This window comes from Podarcis cretensis (assembly GCF_951804945.1).
Source record: "Podarcis cretensis genome assembly, chromosome: 12".
Taxonomy (NCBI): domain Eukaryota; kingdom Metazoa; phylum Chordata; class Lepidosauria; order Squamata; family Lacertidae; genus Podarcis; species Podarcis cretensis.
The window spans coordinates 46,910,831-46,937,500 of record NC_137181.1 but is presented as its reverse complement, the minus strand read 5'-3'; the positions used below and the strand labels follow the sequence as shown (position 1 = coordinate 46,937,500).

At 43.7% G+C, this 26,670-nt stretch overlaps 1 protein-coding gene across 1 annotated transcript in view; it reads right to left on the bottom strand.

Moving 5' to 3' along the window:
- LOC307199725 (collagen alpha-6(VI) chain-like) overlaps nt 1–26,670 on the bottom strand; it is a gene marked incomplete at its 3' end in the record, with an annotated part of 62,905 nt that overhangs the window by 33,047 nt on the left and 3,188 nt on the right. The window contains exons 3-14 of the mRNA XM_079947702.1: nt 23,943–24,557; nt 19,469–20,029; nt 17,682–18,239; nt 13,451–14,026; nt 11,767–12,333; nt 10,020–10,363; nt 9,840–9,918; nt 6,218–6,363; nt 3,230–3,322; nt 3,074–3,127; nt 2,445–2,516; nt 2,306–2,332 (exon numbers count right to left, since the gene is read on the bottom strand). Coding sequence (XP_079803828.1) covers nt 2,306–2,332; nt 2,445–2,516; nt 3,074–3,127; nt 3,230–3,322; nt 6,218–6,363; nt 9,840–9,918; nt 10,020–10,363; nt 11,767–12,333; nt 13,451–14,026; nt 17,682–18,239; nt 19,469–20,029; nt 23,943–24,557 — 3,692 coding nt within the window. The remainder of the gene's footprint in view (nt 1–2,305; nt 2,333–2,444; nt 2,517–3,073; nt 3,128–3,229; nt 3,323–6,217; nt 6,364–9,839; nt 9,919–10,019; nt 10,364–11,766; nt 12,334–13,450; nt 14,027–17,681; nt 18,240–19,468; nt 20,030–23,942; nt 24,558–26,670) is intronic.

The window sequence follows — 26,670 nt, the reverse complement described above, 5'->3', positions numbered from 1 at the left end:
CAGGAATTATCTCCCAAATTCATCTCCGTATTGAGCACATGTTTACAGGCACTGTCGGATCTTGCAAATTCTATTTCAAAGACCCCTGCAGAGTGCTTTACAATGAGTTCCACAAGACCCAACAGTTAATACATTAATTAATGTGCTGTTTAATACAAAACATAATACGGTATGTACAGCAATTTTTTCCTAAGTATTTTCCTTTATTGTTGTTATCTGATTATTGTTTTTTAATTGCTTAAAGGAACTCCACAGTCAAGCCCACCACTTTGAAAACTTCAGAACCTCAGGAACTGAAGTTCACAAAATAATTTTTATTAGTGTTACATCAACTGGGGCCTCATTTCTGCATTACTGACAGCACAATCCTATGTGTGTGTGCTCAGAAGTAAGTCTCGTTGAATTGAGCAGGACTTACTCCCTGGTAACCGCATGCAGGATTGCAGCTGTAAAGCAATGTGATAGCTGTTTTCCCACAGTTACTCTTCTAACACCCCCAAGTAAAGATCTGCAACACACCCCCATGTAGTTAGTGCAGATTGTATGCCTGCATTTATTGACTTCATTTATTGCTGAGCTGTTGACTGGCTAACGAAAAGCTATTTCCATAAACTGCTTTAAAAAAATAACTTTAAAAACCCGGAAGCAACAAGAATGAGAAGTTACCCCAAACACCCTTCATTAACCAAATGTCTCCTGGAACAAAAAAGGCTTCTGCTTAGCTTTCCAAATATTAAAATTAAGCTAGGCTGCTCTCACAGAAGAGCACATCCCAAGATTTTGACACAATTCCCTAAGAACATAAGGAGAACTTTGGTGGAGCAGATCAGAGTCTACTGCAGCATCCTGCCTCCCCGAATGGCCACCCTTTTGCCCGCAGGAAGTTCACAAAGAAGAACACGAGGGCAATAGTTCTCTCTAGCTCATAGCGGGTGGCGCTGTGGGTTAAACCACAGAGCCTAGGACTTGCTGATCAGAAGGTCGGCAGTTTGAATGCCCGCAACGAGGTGAGCTCTCGTTGCTCGGTCCCTGCTCCTGCCAACCTAGTAGTTCGAAAGCATGTCAAAGTGCAAGTAGATAAATAGGGACCGCTCCTGCAGGAAGGTAAACGGCGTTTCCATGCGCTGCTCTGGTTTGCCAGAAGCGGCTTAGTCATGCTGGCCACATGACCCGGAAGCTGTACGCCGGCTCCCTCGGCCAATAAAGCGAGATGAGCGCCGCAACCCCAGAGTCATCCGCGACTGGACCTAATGGTCGGGGGTCCCTTTACGTTTACCTAGCTCATACTACTTCCAATCCTGGAACTGATCCAAATCAGGCTGATTCAGATCGACCCAGGATTCTGCCAAATTAGGTTAAGGCAGCTCCAGATTGCCCTGGCCAAGTTGGGTCCACTCAGAGCCATTCAGGGCTATCAAAAGGGAAGGCAGTCTTGAGGTGAGGGCAGCAGGGGAGAAGGAGATCTGTAAACAACTCCTTTCTCTCTCTCCCCCTTCCCAACCATGAATTTATTTAATATTTTAAGCCAGAAGGGTGGGGCAGCATTGCTTAATTGGTTTCCCAATGCCACACATCACTTCTGGTTACCAACAGGGGAAGGGGCGAGGCAGCAGAGAGCTTGGTGTGATGTGGGCACAGCAGCAGAGCCAATCTGTATACTTACATGTAAGTTACATGTAAGTTCTATGGTGGCGGTGTGGTCTAAACCACTGAGCCTCTTGGGCTTGCTGATCAGAAGGTCGGCGGTTCAAATCCCCACAACAGGTTGAGCTCCCGTTGCTCTGTGCCAGCTCCTGTCAACTTAGCAGTTTGAAAGCATACCAGTGCAAGTAGATAAAGAGGTACCGCTGCGGCGGGAAGGTAAACGGCGTTTCTGTGTGCTGTGGTTTCTGTCACAGTGTCCCATTGCACCAGAAGCAGTTTAGTCATGCTGGCCACATGACCCAGAAAGCTGTCTGTGGACAAACGCCGGCTCCCTCAGCCTGAAAGTGAGATAAGTGCCGCAAACCCATAATCGCCGTGACTTATCCGTCATGGGGTCCTTTACCTTTACCTTTTACCTATGGAATTCAGTATTGCTTACTTCCAGGTGAGTGGAGTTAGGGCTGCAGCCTTACTTGTGAGTATCGTGGTTCATTTTTGAAGTTTCATGCCGTGGTTTCGTTAGATGGAGTCGACAGTGATCGAGGGCCATATTTGATCGTACCAGATCTGTCATACCACCATTTGCAAGCAATGCTCATTTAAGACACCATCACACATTCATACTTATTCAGGAAAGGAGGAGAAAAACACTTTTCTGTACCTTTCGGCCCAATATTCCTCTCTGCCCCTGCAAAGGATCAGAAGAGCTCATGTCAATTTGAGGACCGTAAGACACAAGAAGATCGGAAGGAACATTTCGCTATGCGTTAGAAAGGAATGAAATTATAGCTGATGCTTGCCTTGGGTCCTCGGTCACCACGGCAACCCTTGTCGCCCCTTTCTCCATCTGGCCCTGGCATCCCTCGTGGGCCCTGGCAACAAAAATAAGCATGACCATTAAGAGAGGGAAGTTGTGACAGCAAGGATTGGTATCCCTTTCAGTTAGGGGACAAGAGAAAAGTGAAACTGCTATGATGCCGTGCACGCTCAGTTGAATATTTTTTTGGGGGGACAGCAGGCATCACCCTCCGTTCATGGCATCCTTGAAATTCCAATAATAATAATAATAATAATAATAATAATAATAATAATAATAATTTATTTATACCCCGCCCATCTGGCTGGGTTTCCCCAGCCACTCTGGGCGGCTTCCAACAAAACACTAAAATACAATAACCTATTAAACATTAAAAGCTTCCCTAAACAGATGTCTTCTAGAAGTTTGGTAGTTATTTTTCTCTTTGACATCTAAGTTTCAGAAGAGTCTTGCCATGTGACTTGGAGAGGCCTCGTGTTTCAGCAAGGCAAACCCAGAGCACCTTTTACTCAGAGATAGAGTTGCGTGCCCTTTGGATTCTGGCCAATATTTGGAAATAGTCTACTCCCCCACCCCACCCAAAAAATGTATGTATGTAACTTAATAGCTTACAGCTTCCCCTTCTTCTCCTAAGTGTCCTGGACTTCCTCTAGCACCTTGAAGACCCTAAAATGGAGATCAAGGAGACTTATTAACACCAAATATCATTTTCAGAGCACATGAAACTTTGAGGACAGCGCCTCTCCGGTTAAAATCCAAATTCCTTGCCTTCATCCCGTGTCTTCCTGGGTCTCCTGCTTCTCCGTCTTCACCGACACATTTGCAAAACACACAGCAACATGTTCGCTCGGCAATATTGGCCTGAGAATGAACAGAAGGGTAGATGAAATTGATGGACTATGCAGGATTAGATAAATTAGCAGGAAAGGTTTGAAACCTGTGGGACCAGAGATTCTTAGAAGACTGGAGTAAATATGTGAATTCTTTGAAAAGTAATTGTAATGGACAGATTACGCTAGTAGGACTGCAAGCAGTTCTGTAAGGAGGACTATTTGAAATATTGCAAGAAAGACCATGAGGAGAGTTATTAGTTAATGATAATTAAGAGTAATAGAGAAATTAAGAAATGCAGAATAAGTCATAAAGAATGAAAAATCATCAGAGGAGTCGACGGAAGTCTAAAATATTGTATAAGATAAGAAGTTATGTTACATGATTGTTGGAAATGATATGTTAAAAAAAACAATAAGAATGTATATAAAAAAGAGAGAAAGAACAGAATGAACTCTTAGAATTCTGAAGTGCAACCTGTCACACTTTGGGAACAAATTTGTATAGGATTGCTACACCAATATGACACAATGACAGGACTCGCCTACAGTTTTTAATCATGCACGGTTATCAACTGTCATCACATTGCTGCTGTTTTAGCCCCAACCCAATGAAAGTTAGTCATACTATTTGCTGAAGGTATTGCCTTGTCCCATTTGCACCTATTCAGTTGCTTTGATTTGCAGAATTTCCATTTTTGCAAGTGCCACATTAATGTCCATTGTGCAATTGCAAGGATTTCTTCCTTTACTTGGCCAGGCAGAATACGGGCTTTGGAAATCCCTACCTATGTTTTAGATGCCTGTTGAAAACATATTTGCATCAGCAAGCCTATTCAGAAATATAATTTTAGTTACCTACATCAGCTTCTAAAACTTTATTTTATATTTGTTTTTAATTATGATGATTTTGTGTATATTGGTTTTTATATGCATTTGTTTTTAACGATGCTGGTTTTATGTGTATACATTTTAATTGAACTGTGGATTTTAGTTGTGTGTCTTCTCTCCGGTCTTATTTGTGCCTGCAAAGCATTTTGATCGAGAACTTCTATACATTTTCTAGATAAATTAAACAAATAAATATTGGAATGAATTTCACAAGTTTGGCTGCTAGAGACCACACAGCATCATCAAACAATTGCACTGAAGCATTTCTTGTGTTGTCTTCTGATTTCCCCCCATGATTTGCAGTGATTTAAGGGGGGCAGCGCTATATATTTGCTATAGCAACACCAGCCTGGCCATTAGGTAAAGGTAAAGGTACCCCTGCCCATACGGGCCAGTCTTGACAGACTCTGGGGTTGTGCGCCCATCTCACTTAAGAGGCCAGGGGCCAGCGCTGTCTGGAGACACTTCCGGGTCACGTGGCCAGCGTGACATCACTGCTCTGGCCAGAGCCAGAGCCAGAGCCGCACACGGAAACGCGGTCCCTATTTATCTACTTGCACCCGGAGGTGCTTTCGAACTGCTAGGTTGGCAGGCGCTGGGACCGAGCAGCGGGAGCGCACCCCGCTGCGGGGATTCGAACCGCCGACCTTTCGATCGGCAAGCCCTAGGCGCTGAGGCTTTAACCCACAGCGCCACCTGCAACCCATTAGGCACCTGCAAAACACTTTTCAGGCTTTTAAAGGGAACAGCTCCCTTATTCAAAAGCTTCCTGTCTGCAAGTTTAGCCTAATTTATTGCTTCCCTGTTCAGCACAGCTGGTGGATTACTCCTGAACTGCCCTTTGTATAGTACAGTTTTTCAGGGGGAGAGGGGTGTTAATGTACTGCTTTACAGTGGTACCTCAGGTTACATATGCTTCAGCTTACATATGCTTCAGGTTACAGACTCTGCTAACCCAGAAATAGTGCTTCAGGTTAAGAACTTTGCTTCAGCATAAGAACAGAAATCGTGCTTCGGCGGCGTGGCGGCAGCAGGAGGCCCCATTAGCTAAAGTGGTGCTTCAGGTTAAGAACAGTTTCATGTTAAGTACAGACCTCCGGAACGAATTAAGTACTTAACCCGAGGTACCACTGTATTTCAATGTTATCACCTATTTTAATGTAATAGGAAAACTCAAGCTTTCAGGTAACAGTGGAAATTATTTTTTTCCGAAATGGAACTTATTTCTAAGCAGACATTATAGAAGGGTAGAGGTGGAGGGCAGCATTGCTGGATAATATAACACTATATTCTGTCCTTTGTATAACCTTCATTTTGAAGCGATGGAAAAGCAATATTTCAGCAGCATTACAATGCTCTAGTGTGGAAGCAACCTTAGTAGTAACTGATTTAGGTCTCACTCACTTCAAAAAAAGCCCGGCCTGCCTTCTCCCTGCTTAAGCCTTGAAGGTTTCAGAAAGAGCCTGGCGGAAATGACTGGCAGAATCTGAGACCAGGGAGAAGAGTCGGTGGAAGAAGACTGGAAAAAGTTTAAAGATTATTTACGGAAATACTGTAAAATTAATGAATGTTAGAAAAATGTTGGAATGAAGTTATATGGCTTTAGTAGAAATGTTATAAGGAATTAAGTATAAACAGATTAATAGAGTATTAAAGGAAAAATAAGGTTAGAATGTGCTAAGATAATTATAGGATAGAAAACAGAGGAAGATGGAAAGGAATTGCTGAAACAATTAACAGAAGTGGAATACAAAAAGGGAGGTGTGAGGAGGTCGTGGAAATAAGTGAATGAAAGATAAGATACTGAAATTATTTGATGTGTTTTAAACTGTTTTTGTTTTGTTTTGTTAGTTTAATGTGTTAATGTTATGTAGTGTTTTTGTATTGTATTGTATTGTTCTTTTTTTGTAGTGTTTAAATTGTTGGAAAAGTAATAAACATTTATTTATTTTTTGAAAAAAGAAGGTTTCAGAAAGAGCCATCGAACAAAGTAGAATTTAACATCTGTAAGCTGGTTCTTTGGTGTTTCACTTACCACGTACTTGGACAGATGACTGGCAATATTTCTCATGCCAATATTCAGTTGCGTCCTGTATCCAAATCCTTTCCCAAACTCAATATATTGAAGATCGTTAATTTTTTCAGCCCCTTCCAGAACGACAGTTATCAGCGCATCTAATCCTGTTTAAAATGTCAGTTGTGATTTGTGAGAGTATAACATGGAGTTTTAGAAATCAAAACACCGTCTTTCGGCATGCCCAACAACTTTGACCCGACACCCCCCTCAAAAATAAATAAATATGGTAGGTGTTATGTATTGAAGTTCTCACCCTGGCCACCAGGGGTATTGTGTATATAGTTTTCACTCAGGTCCACGTAAGTTAATTTAGGCGGGAACCCCTTGGCTGTTGTTGTTACAGTGTTGACAGCCGGCTGCCTATAAAAGCAGGCTGGCTGAGCTGTTTGCTGTTCAGTTCAGTTCAGTTCCAGCTTACTTATAAAGAACTATCGTATTTTTTGCTCTATAAGACTCACTTTTTCCGTCCTAAAACGTAAGGGGAAATGTGTGTGCGTCTTATGGAGCAAATGCAGGCTGCACAGCTATCCCAGAAGCCAGAACAGCAAGAGGGATTGCTGCTTTCACTGCGTAGCGATCCCTCTTGCTGTTCTGGCTTCTGAGATGCAGAATATTTTTTTTCTTGTTTTCCTCCTCCCAAAACTAGGTGCGTCTTGTGGTCTGGTGCATCTTATAGAGCGAAAAATACGGTACTTGGAGAAATCTCTGTGTCATCTGCTTTGTCCGCCCACTACTTAATGGCAACCCTATGTTAGTTCAGCAACATCTTCTCACAGTGGCCAGCCAGAAGCATGTGGGAAGCCAAAAAGCAGAATTTGAGTGTGACAACACTCCACCCACTTGTGATTCCAGTGACTGACAGTCAGTGGAATACCATACCCTCCAATATGACTCTAGCAAAATGGGATGCGTGACATGGAAGCCAGCTGATTCGTGCATGAGCTCTGTACTAAAAGATGCACAGCTTTTGGGGCCACGAGAGTCAGCCACAAGCGCCACCAACTCATCGGTAGAAACAGTGCTAAGAAGAAAGAAGATCATTTTTATCATATGTGGTGGGAATGTAGAGAAATTTTTAAAAAATTAGGAAATGATATACAATGAATTGAAGAAAATGTTTAAAAAGACATTTGTTAAAAAAACCCAGAAGCATTTATGTCAGGGATTGTAGGATAAGACCTGCCAAGGAAAAGAAAGAATCTATTTATGTATGCAACAACAGCGGCAAGAGTCTTGAAAGCAGAAGGATGGAAGAATGAGGAAACCCCGACAAAAGAACAGTGGCAAGAGAAATTGATGAACTATACAGAGCTGGCTAAACTAACATATAAATTGTGAGATAAGGACAACTGTGACTTCAAAGAAGAATGGGAACTTTTTACAAATTACTTAAAAAGGCAACAAAATGAATCAGACTCCTTGGCAGGTTTTGAATAAACATACACAAATTTATTGATTGTTAACATAGCAGATAGATAATATAAGGAACTGTACAATTTTACAGTGTGCAGAGAGTAATATGTGTTGAAAAATCAGAGAGAGGAGTTGAGGGAGTCTCAGGGAGGTGGGGGGGAAAAGGGGGGAAAATGAATATGAGATGTTTTGATATTTTGATATGTTGAAATTGTTAATTAAAAACTTTTAAAAGAAGAAGAAATAAGATCAAACTCAGCAAAGAGGACTCATTTGCAACATTAGATACAGGCCTTTTCCTTGTGGAAGATGAAGCACCATTATTACATCTGCTCAACAACCAAAGCTAATCCCCCCCCCCTCTTATTTTTGTCTTTGTATCAGAAAGGCACCCGGCCAATTTGGTTGCCAGTAAATATTGCCACAGACATTTCTGGTCTTTGCAACGAGTGGCTCCTGTCCAGGTTTGTTAATTGTGAGGATCCTATGCCCTTTTCAAATGTGTTTTTTTGGGGGGTGGGGGGTGTTGTTGTTTTTATTTTGATTATGTTTTTTTGTGGTTTTATATTTTTATTTTATTCGGTGAACTGCCCTGAGACCTCTGGGTATAGGGCGGTATATAAATTTCATAAACAATAATGAAGATGATGATGATGATTCCAGGATCAAATTCCAGGATGGCTTCTGTAATTCCATGAATGTCCCGGGCAAACAGGGACACTGGGCCTCGGTCCAGTATACCTGAAGGAGCATCTCCACCCCCATCGTTCTGCCTGGACGCTGAGGTCCAGCGCCAAGGGCCTTCTGGTGATTCCCTCATTGTGAGGAGCAAAGCTACAGGGAAGCAGGCAGAGGGCCTTCTTGGTAGTGGCACCCTCCCTGTGGAATGTCCTCCCATCATCAGATGTCAAGGAGATAAACAACTACCTGACATTTAGAAGACATCTGATGCAGTCCTGTTCAGGGAAGTTTTTAATGTGTGACATATTAATGTATTTTTAATCTTTGTTGGAAGCCTCCCAGAGTGGCTGGAGAAACCCAGCGAGATGGGAGGGGTACAAATAATAAATTATTGTTATTGTTGTTGTTACTTGGAATACATCGTTTCAATTCTATTGCAATGATGAACAACAAAGGAGAGAAGAAAACATGTACCTCTCTGCCAATCTCCCTGTGATCTGCTGTTCTAAGCAGTTTTCCCTGCTTAATTCTCCTATCAGCAAAAAAACAAACAAACTCAGAGAAACTTGCTTCAGGCAGTGACATCCGATCGCGGAGAGGAAATAGGTTTGGCCAGTCCTTCCCCATGCACTTCTTCTCATGTACACAGACTTTAAATGTGATTGGGGTAGACACTCAAATGGGTTTTTCACCATATCTAGCTTGAACCTCCGATGGAGCATTATGGCCATGGAACAGAAACATGTGCCATAAGATGCCTGCTTCATATTTCTGAGGGACTAGGGCCTGATCTGCACAGGTTTGGGTCTAGTCAGTGTCTGGATGGGGGACCATCCGATGCACTGAGTTCCATGGTGAAAGGAAGGTGGGTAGAAATTTAATAAATCAGTAAAAGGTAAAGGGACCCCTGACCATTAGGTCCAGTCATGGCCGACTCTGGGGTTGCGGCGCTCATCTTGCTTTATTGGCCGAGGGAGCCGGCGTACAGCTTCCGGGTCATGTGGCATGACTAAGCTGCTTCTGGCAAACCAGAGCAGTGCACGGAAACGCTGTTTACCTTCCCGCTGGAGCGGTACCTATTTATCTACTTGTACTTTGACGTGCTTTCAAATTGCTAGGTTGGCAGGAGCTGGGACCGAGCAACGGGAGCTCACCCCATCGTGGAATTCGAACTGCCGACCTTCTGATCGGCAAGTCCTAGGCTCTGTGGTTTAACCCACAGCACCACCTGCGTCCCTAATAAATCAGTAATCTCAATAATAAACCAGACTTCAGCCTTTTCGCCGAGTTTCAAGGAACACTTGTCAAATATTGCATCCTACAGAAATTCCATGCCTCTTTCAAAATTGTCACTCACATTTGCTCTCCTTCTCTCCTGAATTCTCTGTTTCCTGACTCTCGAATGCTGAGAAATTTCTTACTTCCTTTCACCACCCAGCAGCCTTTATATGTCAATTGTATTGATTCCCTCAAACTCATCACGCACCTTTTTTCTTGAGCTCTTCTGATTTCTGTTCCAGGATTTCCACGTTGTCGTCCAGGCCATCCGAAAATACAAGGAGCACCTAGAGGAAAGTAAAAACAACAACAATGGTTTGTAAATGTATTAAAATTATATAATATATTGTCGGGTTACAGTAGGCCAGGATGAAACCAGAGAGCTTACCTTTCTTCGATCAGCAGATTTGATCTGGAATGTTTCCCAAAGTGAATCCAAAAAGTCTACATTAAGGTGGGATGCATTCTTGACCGTGGTGCCCACAAGACTGTTCAAAAGTTTTTCACTATCAATTTGGAACTTTGATGTCACCAGCGGTTCTGTGTTTTTCACTTTCAGTGCCACGCTGGTTTGCGACTGTGACCCTGCATTGCAGCTCACACCTGTTAAGGATGTGAGGGCATTTATAATTTTTGGAAGGTAGGTTTCCAGCTGCGACTGTCCATGGAATATATGGTCACCTTGACTTTGTGAGGAGACATCTATTCCCACAACAACATCCATGAAGCATGCTGTTTTACGAAGAGGAGAAAATACCACCAAATTACTAAACACAAGGGATAGTTACTTGGAAGGGAGAAAATGAAAGTGAAAGGCAGAAGGCGAGAGAGATATGGATAGAGGCTAATAATCACTGGGAACCCCACAATTGTAAAAGGAGATCTAGGAGACAATCAATAGCAAAAGAACTAAACAATGAGACCATTTGAACAAACGAACAAATGAACGAACAAATCCTTCGTTGCTCTGTTCAGTCACAAATGTGTCATCTAGCTTTGTAAGTGGTTCTTGACAGTTATCTAGATGAGTTGATAAGCAATGGGTCAAAGTTGCGTTCTGGTATGGGGAAACATACAACATTGAGCAGGGGGAGGGGAGTTTTATTCAATGCCCCCACAATAAGACATTTATGGATCACACATTGATCAACACAGTGGTACCTCGGTTTTCGAACATAATCCATTCCGGAAGACCATTGGACTTCTGAAACATTCAAAAACCGAGGCGCAAAGGGCGTCCTGCAAATTTACAGAGATAATTGAGAAAAATAAAGTGGTACCTCAGCGGAGGCCATTCAACTTCTGAGGCACGTTCAGAAACAGAAGCGTTTACTTCCAGGTTTTTGGTTTGGAAAACTGAAACGTTCAACTTCCAAGATGCTCAGAAACTAAGGTACCATTGTATCTAAGTTTTACCATTTAGAATCAGGTACGTGGACACCAGTGATTAGATCAGGCATCCCCAAACTCAGCCCTTCAGCTGTTTTGGGACTACAATTCCCATCATCCCTGATCACTGGTCCTGTTAGCTAGGGATGATAGTGTTACGATATGGATGCAATGCAGCTGCAAAGTGCTAGCTTGAAAAGTAAACATGATGGGAATGTTGGGACTGCCCGTTGGGAAAAAAGGGACAGTCAATTCACAGTGCGAAGCACCGGAATTAGCTCAGAGTGTAATATGAGCTCTTCCGTTTGTTCCTGTCCAGGAAGTGTTTGTCACTTGACTGCTGGAGCTTGAAGAGAGCAGTCACGTTTTTTGTAATGCTGCAAAGACAGAAATAAAGGCATGTAAATATGTTTCTGTCTATCTCTTTCCCCTGCCAAGGGGCAGGAAAGAGGGGTGTGTTCTTCTCACGCTGAGAAGGATCGCCTATTGCGACCTAGCCTGGATCTTGCTGGGGAATGCAGCCAGGGAGGTCAACAGGGAATCATGCCGGGTGCCTGGGAGAGTTGCCAGTTTCTCCTGATAAAGGCTTGATTTCCGACAGATAGGAGTTGTAGTCCCAAAACAGCTGGAGGGCCGAGTTTGGGGGTGCCTGGATTAGATTGAAGGATGGACCACCATATATCCCACTTTCCCCGAGGCCCCAAGATTAGGGGATTTACTTGAATTCTTGAAGTGGGGATACTTACTTGTTTTATCTTCTTCCTCACAAATATCATCAACTAGTCTTTTTTTAATTACCTTCAGTTCGCTGAAATTATCAACTGTGTATTTCCTATCTGAGGAGCCAGCTATCTGACTAAGCTGCAAATGGTCGATTTTCCCTACTCCTATGGCATATATGTCAACACCTCTCTTTCTCAGATCTTCTGAAGCTTTCACAACTTTGTCATGTGACCGGCCATCTGTGATCACCAGCAAAATCTGTTGGATGTTTTCATTTACTCTGCTGCCACCTTCTGGTGTAAAGTAGTGCTTCACCCTCCCGAGAGCGGCACCGATGTAGGTCTGGAGTCCTTCCATCTGTCGGATGCGTCCGATTTTTGTTTCAAGTTCTGATTTGACTGGGAAAATATCCAGGCTGAATTCTTCCCTGTACCTGTCGCTGTACTGAGCGATACCAACTTGTACGTTGTGGCCAGTGTCAAAGGGATGAACTACGTCTTGCAAAAAACTCTTCATCTTGTTGAAGTCGCTGTCGCTTATGCTGTTAGAGCCGTCAATCAGGAACACAAGATCTGCCGGAATTCCACATTCTGCAAGGGAGGAGTGGGAGCGGAGAACAAAATAGATTATTGTCAGGGAACTGCTATTCTGTGAGGTGAGTGAGGCTGAGAGACTTCAGAGAAGTGTGACTAGCCCAAGGTCACCCAGCAGCTGCATGCGGAGGAGCGGAGACGCAAATCCGGTTCCCCAGATTATGAGTCTACCGCTCTTAACCACTACACCACACTGGCTCTCAGTTTCAGTGAGTAATGTTATGCAATTCTAAATAGGTGCAACCCTCATTGTACAAAGGAAGACTCACCTTTGAGTAAACATGACTAGGATTGCACTGAGAATTGGAATATTTCAATTTAGCTGATTCTGTGCGCCATCTTTACTGGTTTGTGGATTAGCCCTTGAAACTAAAAAGTGACGTATTTTTATGTGGGTTTTTTTGGGAGGGAATCTTCTTTATCACTTTGATCTAAAGGAAGACGCTTTGGCCAATGTGTTGGAGCGGTTAGAGTGTTGGGCTGGGGCCCTGAGAGACAAAAGTTAAAGATTCAGTCATGAAGCTCAGTGGATTGCTTTGGGTTGCTCTCTGTCTCTCCTCACAAGTTGTTGTGAGGATAGAATGGAAAGCAAGAGAGCCATATACGCCACCTTGAGCTCAATGAAGGAAAGGTGAGAAATAGCAATGATAATGATGATGTTCTTCATATGAAGAACAGAGAATCTGACAAACGGATTATTGAAAACGCGTGAGGCAAACAGTGGAAGTCTTTTAAAAAACAACAACACTTTTTAAGGTAGATAAGGACAAGATGAAATTATACAACTGAATATAAATATAGATGGGAAACGGCTATGTATAGTGAATACTTCTCTACTTTAATAAAAAATGTTCACCTATGATCCTTTTCTTTTACTTCTTAATTTTTTCCTTTTTCTTTTTTTTCTTTTTTTCTGATATCTTTCATTTCACTCCTTTATTGTGAATAGCCTTTTATAGAGGTATAAATAACTGTATAACTTGGTTATATGTATTTTCTTTTTCTTTTGTATTTTCTTTTGTTGTAAATATGTGTGTTTTCTAATTTGTACTTAATAAAAAAAATTAAAAACTAAAACAATGATGATGATGATGATGATGATATAGGTACCTACCTGGTTTCGAAACACTGCATATATTGTCAGACAATTTGGGATACAGGTGTTTCAGTCCTTCAAACGAATTGACATAGAAGTATTTGTCTTCTGATCCTGCCATGGTCAAGAGCTCCCCAGGCTTGGCTCTTTCTATCCCGATGGCATAGATGACAATGCCATGTGCCCTGAGTTTCCTGGACACTTCATCAAGTTCTGCTGCATCATGGGAGTCCCCGTCGGTAATCACTATAAGAACCTGGGGGACACTGCGGCGCTTGCGGCTGCCGTGCTCCTCTGAGAAAAGGCCTTCTGAATACCTCAGAGCCTTGGCTGTGTAGGTCGTTGTCCCAATAGGCTTATCATTCTGGATAGCCTTAATGATTTCCGATTTCGTGCTGTAGGTGTTGAGAAAGAAAAAGGTTTCTGGCTCGGCAGAATATTTGACAGCTCCAAACTGAACTCGGTCCTGGCTGACATCCGATTTCTTCACCAAAGCGATCATGAAGTCTTTCATAATGTCGTATTCTCTGGGATCGATGCTTCCAGAACCATCAATGACAAAAACAATATCTAGGCGTTCGATTCTCCTGCACTCTGAAAGAATAACAGTGAGAATTGGTCACTAATGTGTGCCCTAGACAAATCTTCATAGCAGTTTCCCTTTGTTGCACATAGGGGTGGAGAAATTTGTGACTTTCAATTCTCGTGGTTTCTCATGTTTAAAAGTTAGACTCCACATTTCTGCAACAATTTGTGAATTTTAGTTGCAACAATCACCCAGAAAATTCATCAACATTTTTGCGTGAATTTCTCATAAGAAACACATTTTATATGCAGCTTTGAGTAATATACATGTTTTCGCAAGCAACGTATCCCCTGCTATGATGCACTTTGTATGTTATCTTCAGTAATATATGGATTTGTATGCATACTTTACATGTGCATTTTTGGACACATTCTTGGCTGCAGGATTGCAAAATTCAGAGAAGTGGCACTTTTGAAGGATTGCTGCATTTCAGCTCTCCTTTTGCTTCAGGAAGTGCAAATTAGGTAAGGTTGCATTCAGGTGTGAAGTGAATTTCTCCTCCATCCTTAACTGAAAACAAGACTTGAAGAAGAAGAAGAAGAGTTTGGATTTGATATCCCGCTTTATCATTACCCGAAGGAGTCTCAAAGTGGCTAACATTCTCCTTTCCCTTCCTCCCCCACCAACAAACACTGTGTGAGGTGAGTGGGGCTGAGAGACTCCAGAGAAGTGTGACTAGCCCAAGGTCACCCAGCGGCTGCATGTGGAGGAGCGGGGACACGAACCCGGTTCACCAGATTACGAGTCTACCACCCTTAACCACTACACCACACTGGCTCTCTAGTTTAGTTGCAAGCTATTCCAAGATCTTCATCAAACACACTATTTAAGGTCATGCAATTTAAAGCTATAAATATGCACAGTTGTATGTCAAAGCCTTATGCCAGGACTGCTGGGAGGCAGATGGACACACCAGCTTTGGATGATAAATTCTGAGTACCCTTAAAGAATATCAGTGTGTCCACTGATTCTTTTATTATGATATCTAATTTCTTAATCAACTAGAGTCACCAGAATGCTTGCAATGAAGGGCATCCCTAGCCTAGGGCATGATGGGATATGGTAGGTTGGAGAGGATGTTAGAATTCGTGCTCCATGATGGCTGAGCTCCTGACAGAGGAGACACACTGAGATTAGGGGGAATTCAGTCACTAGGGCACAAGGCAACCTTAGATGGTTTGAAGCTGAAGTTGAATGCAGGGGACTTTTTACGCTGCCTCTAATCCTCTCCGAAAGTGGTCCTCAAAGCTTTTAGAAAACTTGAACCAATTTATTATCTTACAGAAACAACAGGCTTCCTATTATAATCTGAATTCACAGGATTGTTCCCATTAAAAAAGGGGGGGAATAAACACTGGAAATAACAGTCCCTGGTAAGTATGGGACTTGTTTGTTTGCTTACCTAACCCTGAACATTGAGCAGATATGAGCACAAATCTTTCCCATATTATGATTTTGGCCACAGGAATAATTTATAGGGACTCTCTTCTGAACCAACATTTTGACATGAGCCAACACCTTTATAAAGGCTTGAAATATAAGGTTTTGTCTCGGCTAAACCTGTTCCCTAACAGGGCTATTAACACCATTCAAATACTTACATTATGTCTACATTTATCATCTGGGCCTTATCAAAGTGGCTCGATGTTCTAACATACTCCTTATTCTTCCTTACATGTGGTTGTGTTTATGTCTCTCAAAGGAGACTTTATAAAATAAGCCCTCTCTTCCGCACCATGTGTTTTAGTTTAACAAGACAGCTTTATCTGCAGCAATAAAGGGTTGGATCCAAAGAACCGGGAGAGGAAATTAAATAGCTGCAAGTGCTGTTCCATGAACACTTGCAGTGCTATAACTGACAGCTGGGATAGCTCAGTCGGTAGAGCATGATACTCTTAATCTCAGGGTAAAGCCCCACATTGGGCAAATGATTCCTGCATTGCAGGGGTTGGACCAGATGACCCTCACGGTCCCTTCAAACTCTATGTTGCTATGATTCTATGGTTTATGAATAGGTAAAGTAAAGGTAAAGGGACCCCTGACCATTAGGTCCAGTCGTGACCGACTCTGGGGTTGCGCGCTCATCTCACTCTATAGGCCGAGGGAGCCAGCGTTTGTTCGCAGACAGCTTCCGGGTCATGTGGCCAGCATGATTAAGCCGCATCTGGTGAACCAGAGCAGCGCACGGAAATGCCGTTTACCTTCCCGCCGGAGCGGTACCTATTTATCTACTTGCACTTTGACATGCTTTCGAACTGTTAGGTTGGCAGGAGCAGGGACCGAGCAACGGGAGCTCACTCCGTCGCGGGGATTCGAACCGCCGACCTTCTGATCGGCAAGTCCTAGGCTCTGTGGTTTAACCCACAGCGCCACCCACATCCCTATGAATAGGTAGGTTGGGTTTGATAGCAATTCTCATCCTTCCACCTGTGCCAAGGGTCCTGAGAAAGCAAAGATGCACCACGAAACCGCATGGTGATCTCCTTTTCACCTGTACTGTCAGTAACATCAGTACAAAGCCATAGGGCGAAAAATAGAGAAGGAATAAGAGGACAAGGGGAATTATTCTGAAGGGACTTTCCTTCAGTGTGATAGATGACAAAATGAGCAGAGTTACTACAGCTCAGTGCTACAGTGACTTCCCTCCTTGCAACTCAAGAGGCCAGAAAAACCTTCAAAACTCTTCCTGCGCTGTGTGATTCTGGGACAACGAACTTGGAAAGGTGCCATCTGAAACCATGCCAATATACATACAGATTGGTGTATTCATTGAAAGCTGCTGTACACTCTGTTGTCTAAAATGTATAAAATATTATTGGAATGGGAGACAAAGTAAAATCCTCAATGATACACTGGGCAATAGATATCGGTCATAATATAGACATGGAAGCACGGGAACGATTGTGGAATATGGATATAAAATTTACAGCATGTTATGGACTAAGATAAAATTATATGAAAACGCTATATCATTGGTATCTAACACTGAGTATACTGGCAAAAATGTATAAATCTAAATCAAACAAGTGTTGGAAATGTAAAGAGAAAGAAGGTTCTTTTTATCATATGTGGTGGTCTTGTAGTAAGGTTAAAGCTTGCTGGGAAATGATATGCAATGAATTGAAAAGGATGTATTTAAAATCACTTTTTTTAAAATCTCCAGCTTTTCTTTGGGGAATTATAGGGACAGAACTACCTAAATTGTATGGAAATTTATTTATGTATGCTACTACAGTGGAATAGAAGTGGAAAGAAGCAGAAGTCGCAGTAAAGGAAGAATGGATACAAAAACTTGTGGAATATGCAGAAATGGCGAAACTTACCAGAAGAATAGGAAATCAAGATTACAAACCTTTTTTATAAAAGAATGGAAATGGTTTATTGAATATTTACAAGCCAACTGGAAACAGATAAAAACAGTGGAAGGATTATTGTAATAACCTGCAGTTTCATAAGAGTAAATATTTAAAGTAGATAATAAAACGAGCAAATTCAATGAATTCGGATATGCAGAAGATTTTAAAAAATAATAATTAAGGAACCGCAGAAAGAGGGGGAAGGAAGTCAAACTCTGAAATGTTAAATTGATTGTAAAACTAATGAAATGCGTAAACTTGAAAAAGTAGAAAAACTTTTTTAAAAAGAAAGCTACTGTACACTCACCGTCGTACGGACTGCATATTCCAAAGAGGATCTCACGTTCTAAGTGCTTCAGAACGTCGAAGTCCTCCACATAAAACACCATTTCAGGCTTTCCACTTATCTCCACCAGCTGAGTTTTATTTGCGCTGAACACCCCCAAGGAGTAGATGACAACACTTTGCTCTCTTAAAACTTCTGCAGGTCCTCTCACCTCATCCTGCGCTTCCCCATCGGTGATCAGAATCAGAATTTTCTTGACATGGGGCCGCGCCCCTTTGGCGGGCTTAAAATAATCGGACACGAATCGCAATGCTTCCCCTGTGAGCGTGTTCTGTCCCATAGGAGACATTCTCCCAATGGCACCAATGATATCTCTCTTCAATGAGTACTGGTTGAGCCGGAATTCTTCTTGGCTTCTGCCACTGAACTGTACAGCACCAAGGTGCACTCTGTCGGGACCAATGTCAGATTTGCTCACCAGGTCAATCATGAAGTCCTTCATTTTCACGAAGTTCTCAGGGCCTATACTGCTGGAGCTGTCCACCAGAAACAGAACGTCAGCTTTCTTCTCTTTGCAGGCTGTTAGCAGAAAAACATGAACACATATGGATGAGAGATGGCCACAACAAAGATAGCTGTGATGGCCTGGGATTTGGACTCGGACGCTGAACCTGAGGGATCCTAGCCTGCACAGGATTCCCCGCCTCCAGGACCAGCTGAGCCGGGGCTGGGGCATGAGCCTGAAGGGTCCTCACCTATGCTGGATCCTCAGGTGCAGGCATCAGCTGAGCCTGCTCGGGCTCCCGAGGTGATGGAGGACCCATTGCCTGCAGGTGCTCCACTCTCAACCCCATCAGAGGAAGCTGAGGTTGCCTTTGGGTCCGGTAACCCTCCAGCCTCTCCTGAGCTGCAGAGGTTCAGGGCAGAGAGGCGGAGGGAACTAAGTTCCCGCAGGAGGAGTGCTCACCTCCAGGCCAGGAGAGGCGAGTCACCAGAGGATCGGGGCCGCCCTATGCCTCAGGGCAGATAAAAGACAGCCAGCCCCAGTCCCATGTTGTGGGAGCAACATTATGGGTTGCTAGTTCCTGCCTGAACCCTGTCCTGCTTTCCTGCCTGAGCTCCTGACCTGCCCTGGCTCCCTGCTTGCAAGCCTGTTCCTGACTTCACCCGACTCCCTGCCCTGCACTCAGCTTCAGCTACTACGGACTGCCTCCACGTTGCACCTCTGACCACGGACTGGACTTGGACCTCGCCTCTCGGGTAACCCATGAGACCAGCATAATAGCATTACAAAACTGAAGCCAAAAGGAAACACAACCCTGTGCAGAGCCGAGTGCACTGCTGAAAAGCACCAAAACATCACCATCATCCCTGCTCAGCCTTGAATCACACAGTGCAAGATTGAGCCAATCTCGCTCTCTCTCAGCCTAACCTACCCCGCAGGGTTGAAATTCTACTCAATAATGATCCAGAGCAGAACTCCAACGTATAGACGGAAGTGTGAAAACTTAAACATGTTGCAGGAATCCCGAAAAATAGACCAGAGGCAATTATAAAGCAGAAACAGGATATTAATCTCTCTTTGGTTCACCTGAAAATCTATCCATATAGCATCCTGTCAATGTCATATGGGACTGTTTTGGATCTTTTCCCTGAAGCATTTCCCCCTAGCAATTTATTGTATGTCTGCAATTCTCTCTCTTTCTTTTTTTCAAGTATGCCAGTATCTCCTAAGCACATTTGGGCTATTTAAGAGCAGGCATTCTCCCCTGAAGTTTAAAAGTAAAATATAAGATGATTCTTCTTACCTTCTACAGCACAGATCTCTCGGACAACTTCATTCTTTATATGCTTCAGAGAGGCAAAATCGTTGACAGAATAAGCTCTGTCCTTCGACTCTGCGATCTCATAAATCTGTGACTCGTTAGCGTGTCTGACACCGATGGCATAAATGTTGACCATTTCATTCCTCAACCTCTTGGCAGGTCCCTCAACATGGTCCTCTGATTTCCGGTCAGTTAGCACTATCAGATGGCAGGGAACACTTCGGGAGTGTTGACCTTGTGACCTTCTTAGCAGGGGCTGGATGAACGTCAAAGCTGCTCCTGTGTAAGGACTGCCACCTATTTGACGGATGTTATCAATGGCTTTCAATATATCACTTGTTTTACCATATTCCTCAAGTCCGAATTCCAGCTCGTTCATTTCTGCATATTGCACAACTCCAAAGCGAACTTTATTCGGTCCTATCGGGAAAAATCGAACCACTTCTTTCAAAAACAACTTCAGATCCACAAAATCGAAATAATCGAGGTTTGAGGAACCATCGATGAGAAAATAAATATCTGCTTCTTCCGTATCCACGCAGCCTATGGGGAAGAGAATTTTGGTGGTGCGTTTAATAATTCAAACAATGAATTTATCCTGTGGTTTGTTTTGTTTGTTTGTTTGTTTTAAAAAAGCACAAAGCACTTGAGATGGCTGAATCTCAAAGTTTCTTTCTGTATCACATTTTCCCCAAACTTAAATTTATTTTCAGCATTTCCACATCAGCCTGCAAATCCCCCCCCCCCAAAAGTCTTCATGAACATGCAGCAGCATTTTCATGGGAAAATTTTCATGCACATGTCTGCAGAGCAATTTCCCTTAACGTCACAAATTTTTGTATGTTATCTTCACTAATCTGGGCATTTTATGTGCACTTTACCCTAGTACAGTGGTACCTTGGGTTACAAACACCTCGGCTTACAGACACTTCAGGTTACAGACTCCGCTAACCCGGAAGTAGTACCTTGGGTTAAGAACTTTGCTTCAGGATAATAACCAAAATCGTGCGCCGGCAGCATGGCGGCAGCAGGAGGCCCCATTAGCTAAAGCGCACCTCAGGTTAAGAACGGGCCTCCAGAAAGAATTAGGTTCTTAACCAGAGGTACCACTGTATATGCATTTCTGTACGGATTGCTTGGCTGGAAAACTGCATTGCAAAAATTTGCAGAATTCCATAGAATGGCTGCAGTTTGGTTCACATATTGTGTGCGAAAGTGTTACCGTGATTCCCCACACCTCCCTATCCAACAGTGAGGCAACCACTAACATAAGCATCAGAGCTTGGCAGCAAGTTGTTACAGATGTATTAGCCATTAAAAGACCATCATTCATTGCTTGTGTTTGAACATGCGCGTTTCCTCAGACGGCGGGGGGGGGGGGGGAGTGCAGGCTCTTAGGGGGACTTTGCAGAAGTGCATTTAACTAAAGACTGTTTCTTATTTAATGTAAGACTACTGCAATGCACTCTACAAGTGGGTTCCTTTGAAGGTGACCCGGAAACTACAACTAATCCAGATTGCAGCAGCTAGACTGGTGACTGGGAGTGGCCGCCGGGACCATATAACACCCGTCCTGAAAGACCTGCATTGGCTCCCAGTACGTTTCCGACCACAATTCAAAGTGTTGGTGCTTACCTTTAAAGCCCTAAATGGCCCTTGGCCCAGTATACCTGAAGGAGCATCTCTATCCCCATCGTTCAGCCCAGACACTGAGATCCAGCACCAAGGGCCTTCTGGAGGTTCCCTCCCCACGAGAAGTGAGGTTACAGGGAACCAGGCAGAGGCCTTCTCGGTAGTGGTGCCCACCCTGTGGAACACTCTCCCATCAGATGTCAAGGAAATAAACAACTATCTGGCTTTTAGAAGACATCTGAAGGCAACCCTGTTTAGGGAAGTTTTTAATGTTTGATGTTTTATTGTGTTTTTAATATTCTATTGGGAGCCACCCAGACTGGCTGGGGAAAGCCAGTCAGGTGGGCAGGGTATGATGATGATGATGATAATCACCTAAGCACTTTTTGGAGATGTGGGTGGTGCTGTGGGTTAAATGACAGAGTCTAGGACTTGCCGATCAGAAGGTCGGCGGTTCGAAGAAGCGGCTTAGTCATGCTGGCCACATGACCCGGAAGCTGTACACCGGCTCCCTTGGCCAATAAAGCGAGATGAGCGCTGCAACCCCAGAGTCTGCCACAACTGGACCTAATGGTCAGGGGTCCCTTTACCATTACCTTTAAGCACTTTTTAATTCACATGTGTAATTTAATATGTGCATGCAACAAACATGCATTTTGAAGAACATGCATCGTAGAACATAATATGAGTTTGTGGGACCAGGCCAATGGCTCATCGAGTTCAGCTTCCTTTTCTCACAGTGGCAAACCAGACGCCTATAGGAAGTTTGGAAGCTGGACATGAGCACCACCGCACTCTTCCCACTTGCAGTTCCCATCACCTTGCATTCAGACACATAATATAGTGAACATAACCATTATGTCTAGTAGCCATTGGCCAGAGAGCCAAGGTTGGCCAAGTGTTGAGTCTGCACTTGTTAGGAAACCCAGTTTTGCTGCTGCATGTGTGATATGGTCCTGATCTGTTGCTACATGACATTGCAGCAAGAAGACAGAACACTTTCTCTTCTGTGGAGTGCTCCCTTTCTCCTGCAACCTCTGCCAGTGAGATCAGTGTGATCTATTAAAAAGGTAAAGGGACCCCTGACCATTAGGTCCAGTCGTGGCCGACTCTGGGGTTGCAGCGCTCATCTTGCTTTATTGGCCTAGGGAAGCCGGTGTACAGCTTCCGGGTCATGTGGCCAGCATGACTAAGCCGCTTCTGAAGAACCAGAGCAGCGCACGGAAATGCCGTTTACCTTCCCACTGGAGCAGTACCTATTTATCTACTTGCACTTTGATGTGCTTTCAAATTGCTAGGTTCGCAGGAGCTGGGACCGAGCAACGGGAGCTCACCCCATTGCGGGGATTCGAACCGCTGACCTTCTGATCAGCAAGTCCTAGGCTCTGTGGTTTAACCCACAGCATCCCTTGTGTGATCTATTAGTTTCTCTATAAATGGGGGTGGGACATTTTCTTGGGTTCAGGCCAGGTTCCTCCTTATCTCCCTGCTCCCATCCTGCCTTGATAACTATTTGAAGCAGCAAGAAGCTTCTGTGAGCTTTGTGGGAAAACACAACCTCAGCAGGCCCCGTGGATCCCTCCACAGCTCTCTGAATTGAGCCAACAAAATGTTAGCAAGTGATTGTAAGAAACCATATTTTCCCCGATCCCCACATTTGTAAATGGAAGGAGATAGTCATTCTTATCAGAACATGCGTTCCTGTTCAGATGGCTCTCTTCCTAGTCATTCTGAGATCATCCAAAAGTTATCATATTCCAGGATTAATCTCACAGTGATGTCTGTGGATCTTCATGATATAGTGGCAGGCCTTTGGGGAAGTGCCATAGCTCAGTGATATGTGTGTAGAAGGTCTCAGGATCAAGCTCTGGTATCTCTAAGTTCAGGTTGAGAGAGATTTTTGGCTCAAACCCTGGAGGGCCATTGCCAGTCGGCTGAATTTCCCAGAAACTAAAGACTGGTTCCAGAGTACGTGACAGACAGAAACAAGAGGAAGATCTGCAAAGGTGCTGCAAAACTAGTCAAATATTGTATCTTGAGCTCTTTTTTCAAGGGAGATGGGAAGGAAGGCTCACACCATCAGCTCTGGTGTGACAAGCCAACTCCTTCAGGCCTCCTTTCCCTCAAGGAGCAGCTATTCCATCAAGCTGCCTCAATGGGAGAGATAGGAAGAAGGGCACATTCCACCAGGTTTGCTGAAAGCCCGGCTCTGCCATGCACTTCCTATCCCTGAATTGTGCAAAAAAACGGTCACTATAAGAACAACTGTTCAAGAATTGGTGCCTGAGTTTTCCTTTCCCCCTACTTCCTTCCATGTCCCTTTTCCCTTGTGTGACCTTTTATTTTAGATTGTAAAGGACTCGTTTTAATTGACTGGATGTAAACCATCCTGGGAGACTTTTTGACTGAAGAGCAGGATACAAATTTTCTAAATAAATAATAGTATAATAGATTATGCTATTTTCCCTTTTTAGCTTTTTCAAGGGAGAACATGCTGTTGTTGTTTTGCTTTCTGCTTTCCAGTCTGCTGTTGTCACATTTTTTTAGAGCCTAATAATAATAATAATAATAATAATAATAATAATAATAATAATAATTTATTTATACCCCGCCCATCTGGCTGGGTTTCCCCAGCCACTCTGGGCGGCTTCCAACAGAACATTAAAATACAATAATCTATTAAACATTTATAATAATAATTTATTAAACGAAAATTCAGGCACCAAATGAATCTTCTGCAACACCTCTGGAGATGTTCTTCTTGCTTTTGCCGAGGAACTAGAGCATTGCAACTCTCCTGAAACAGCGTAACACGACAAGTTACCTCTTTTAAGCAGTTCTGCTCTTTTGTTGTCCATGTAGAGCTTTCGTTGCACCTGATTCACCACCTTCTTATGAAAAACGAGAGCCTGGCGTGGCAAGTGGGGAAATGTTTTCAGGTGGGTCACGTATTGTTGTGGTGGGTACGCAGCTATCTGGGTTAACTGAGCGACATCAGCCCTTTCGACGCCAATTGCAAACACCGTCACACCTGCTCTCCTGAGAACGGTTGCAGCATGGCCCACCCCGTCTTCTGAAGCCCTGTGAGTGATAAGAATGGCTATTTGTTCCACCCCCTGGCTCTTCCTGCTTCCGGAACTTTCCGTGAAAACTTTCTCCCTTGTGAAATGAATGGCCAAGCCAACGTTGGCCTTTCCTGCCTTGGGAGAAAGACTTTGTATGTGCTGCAGAACATTCGTCTTATCCATTTCCATCCGCAGTAAAAATATCACCTCGGGTTTAGCGCCGAACGTCACCAAGCCAACCTTGATGCATTTCTCCTTTACATCCAGAGAAGACACCAGCTTTTCCAAAAATATTTGAATCTTCTCAAATTTGTTTTGCGGAGGACCCACATCCACTATGAACACCACGTCGGCGACTGCATCGTCATCGCAAGCTGCAGTGGGAAGAAAATTCAAGATTAAACATTGGCTATTGCTTGGCTGCAGATGGTGACAGTAGTCACGAAATTAAAAGACGCCTGCTTCTCAGGAGAAAAGCAATGACAAACCTAGACAGCATCTTAAAAAGTAGAGACCTTGCCAACAAAGGTCCGCATAGTAAAAGCTATGGTTTTCCCAGTAGCGATGTATGGAAGTGAGAGCTGGACCATAAAGAAGGCTGATCACCGAAGAATTGATGCTTTTGAATTATGGTGCTGGAGGAGACTCTTGAGAGTCCCATGGACTGCAAGGAGATCAAACGTATCCATTCTTAAGGAGATCAGCCCTGAGTGCTCACTGGAAGGACAGATCGTGAAGCTAAGGCTCCAATACTTTGGCCACCTCATGAGAAGAGAAGACTCCCTGGAAAAGACCCTGATGTTGGGAAAGATGGAGGGCACAAGGAGAAGGGGACGACAGAGGACGAGATGGTTGGATATGTTCTTGAAGCTACCAGCATGAGTTTGACCAAACTGCAGGAGGCAGTGGAAGACAGAAGTGCCTGGCGTGCTCTGGTCCATGGGGTCACGAAGAGTCGGACACGACTAAACGTCTAAACAACAACAACAAAATGCTTACATCTGCCTTTGTCTGCCTCAGCTGCTGTGTGGAGATTTACACACTCTGCTGACAGAGCGTGCACGAGTCTCTAAGCATACCTGAGGCTCGTGTCACTAACTGACTGATGCTGTTCCACGGGAGACAGGTGATCGTCCGGAACCAGCTGGGGGCCTGCCTGATGCCCCCGTGTCCCCAGCAGTATCCCAATAGGGTGATCCACCTATGGGGGCAAAGCGAGCCTCTCTGCCACCTTCCCCTCAGTTGTAGGGTGGCTGAGGGAGGGGCAGTAGGCAGACACAAGTCCCACGTTGCCGTTTCAGGCAGCGAGGAACCTGCAGGCACCTAAGCCACCACGTCACTCCTAAAAAGTTTCGGGAGCCCAATTTTTTTTTTAAAAAAAAACCTCATTTTGTCACCCTCCCAGTGATGACACCCGGGGCAGACCACACACCCCACACGCCCCTTCCTCCATTGTTGGGTTGGAATAAACGACAGACGAGTAGCAGGTGTCATCTGGGAGGCATCCTCCTGAGCATGTCTCGGGGAGTCCCTTTTATTGACTATTGCAACATTGCCACATATGTGCTTGTTGCTGATTGGTTAACACAAGTACAAAGCAAGTACAAAGCAAAGGTTACATGTAGGTATTACAAAATAAAAAAATTCATTCCAGTAGCACCTTAAAGACCAACTAAGTTAGTTCTTGGTATGAGCTTTCGTGTGCATGCACACTTCTTCAGATACACAGAAGAAGTGTATCTGAAGAAGTGTGTATCTGAAGAAGTGTGCATGCACACGAAAGCTCATACCAAGAACTAACTTAGTTGGTCTTTAAGGTGCTACTGGAAGGATTTTTTTTATTTTGTTTTAACTATGGCAGACCAACATGGCTACCTATCTGTAACTGGAATGTAGGTATTAATCACTGCTAGATTAAAGGCTGAGAAAGGGAGCACAGAACTAGACAGGCATGCAAACCTCCTAATTAAATTATAACTGGTGATTAATAGAACAAGACCTAAAACAATTACTTAATGATTGATAATGTAAGACATAAAAGGACATATCAATCACGTTCCATAGATGTGATCAACTATGCATTAAGAACAGGTCAGAATGCCATGTTTGTATGAACTAAGTGTGAACTTGAACATTCTAGGGTGATGAGAAAATGTCTCAACCTAGAACGGTTTGTGCAGAAGCAAAAACATTCCTACAGAAGCAAAACTTCCCTACACTCCATCACTAGTCCCACCATCCTGACCTTCACCCAAGCTTCCTGTGGCTGATGAAAACTTGAGTCCAGCAACATCTAAGACGCCAAAGCTTCCCCATCCTGGATCTAGACCCAAGAAGATTTCTACAACAGGGTGGGACTGTTTTCATGAACAAGCATGAGATGCTGAATTGCAGAGGTGCTGAGCTGATTTGAATGAGTTGTTGTTTGATTTTCTACGCTGTGGTTTTCCTGTTGTAAGGCATGGTTGCCATATACAATAGATGGGT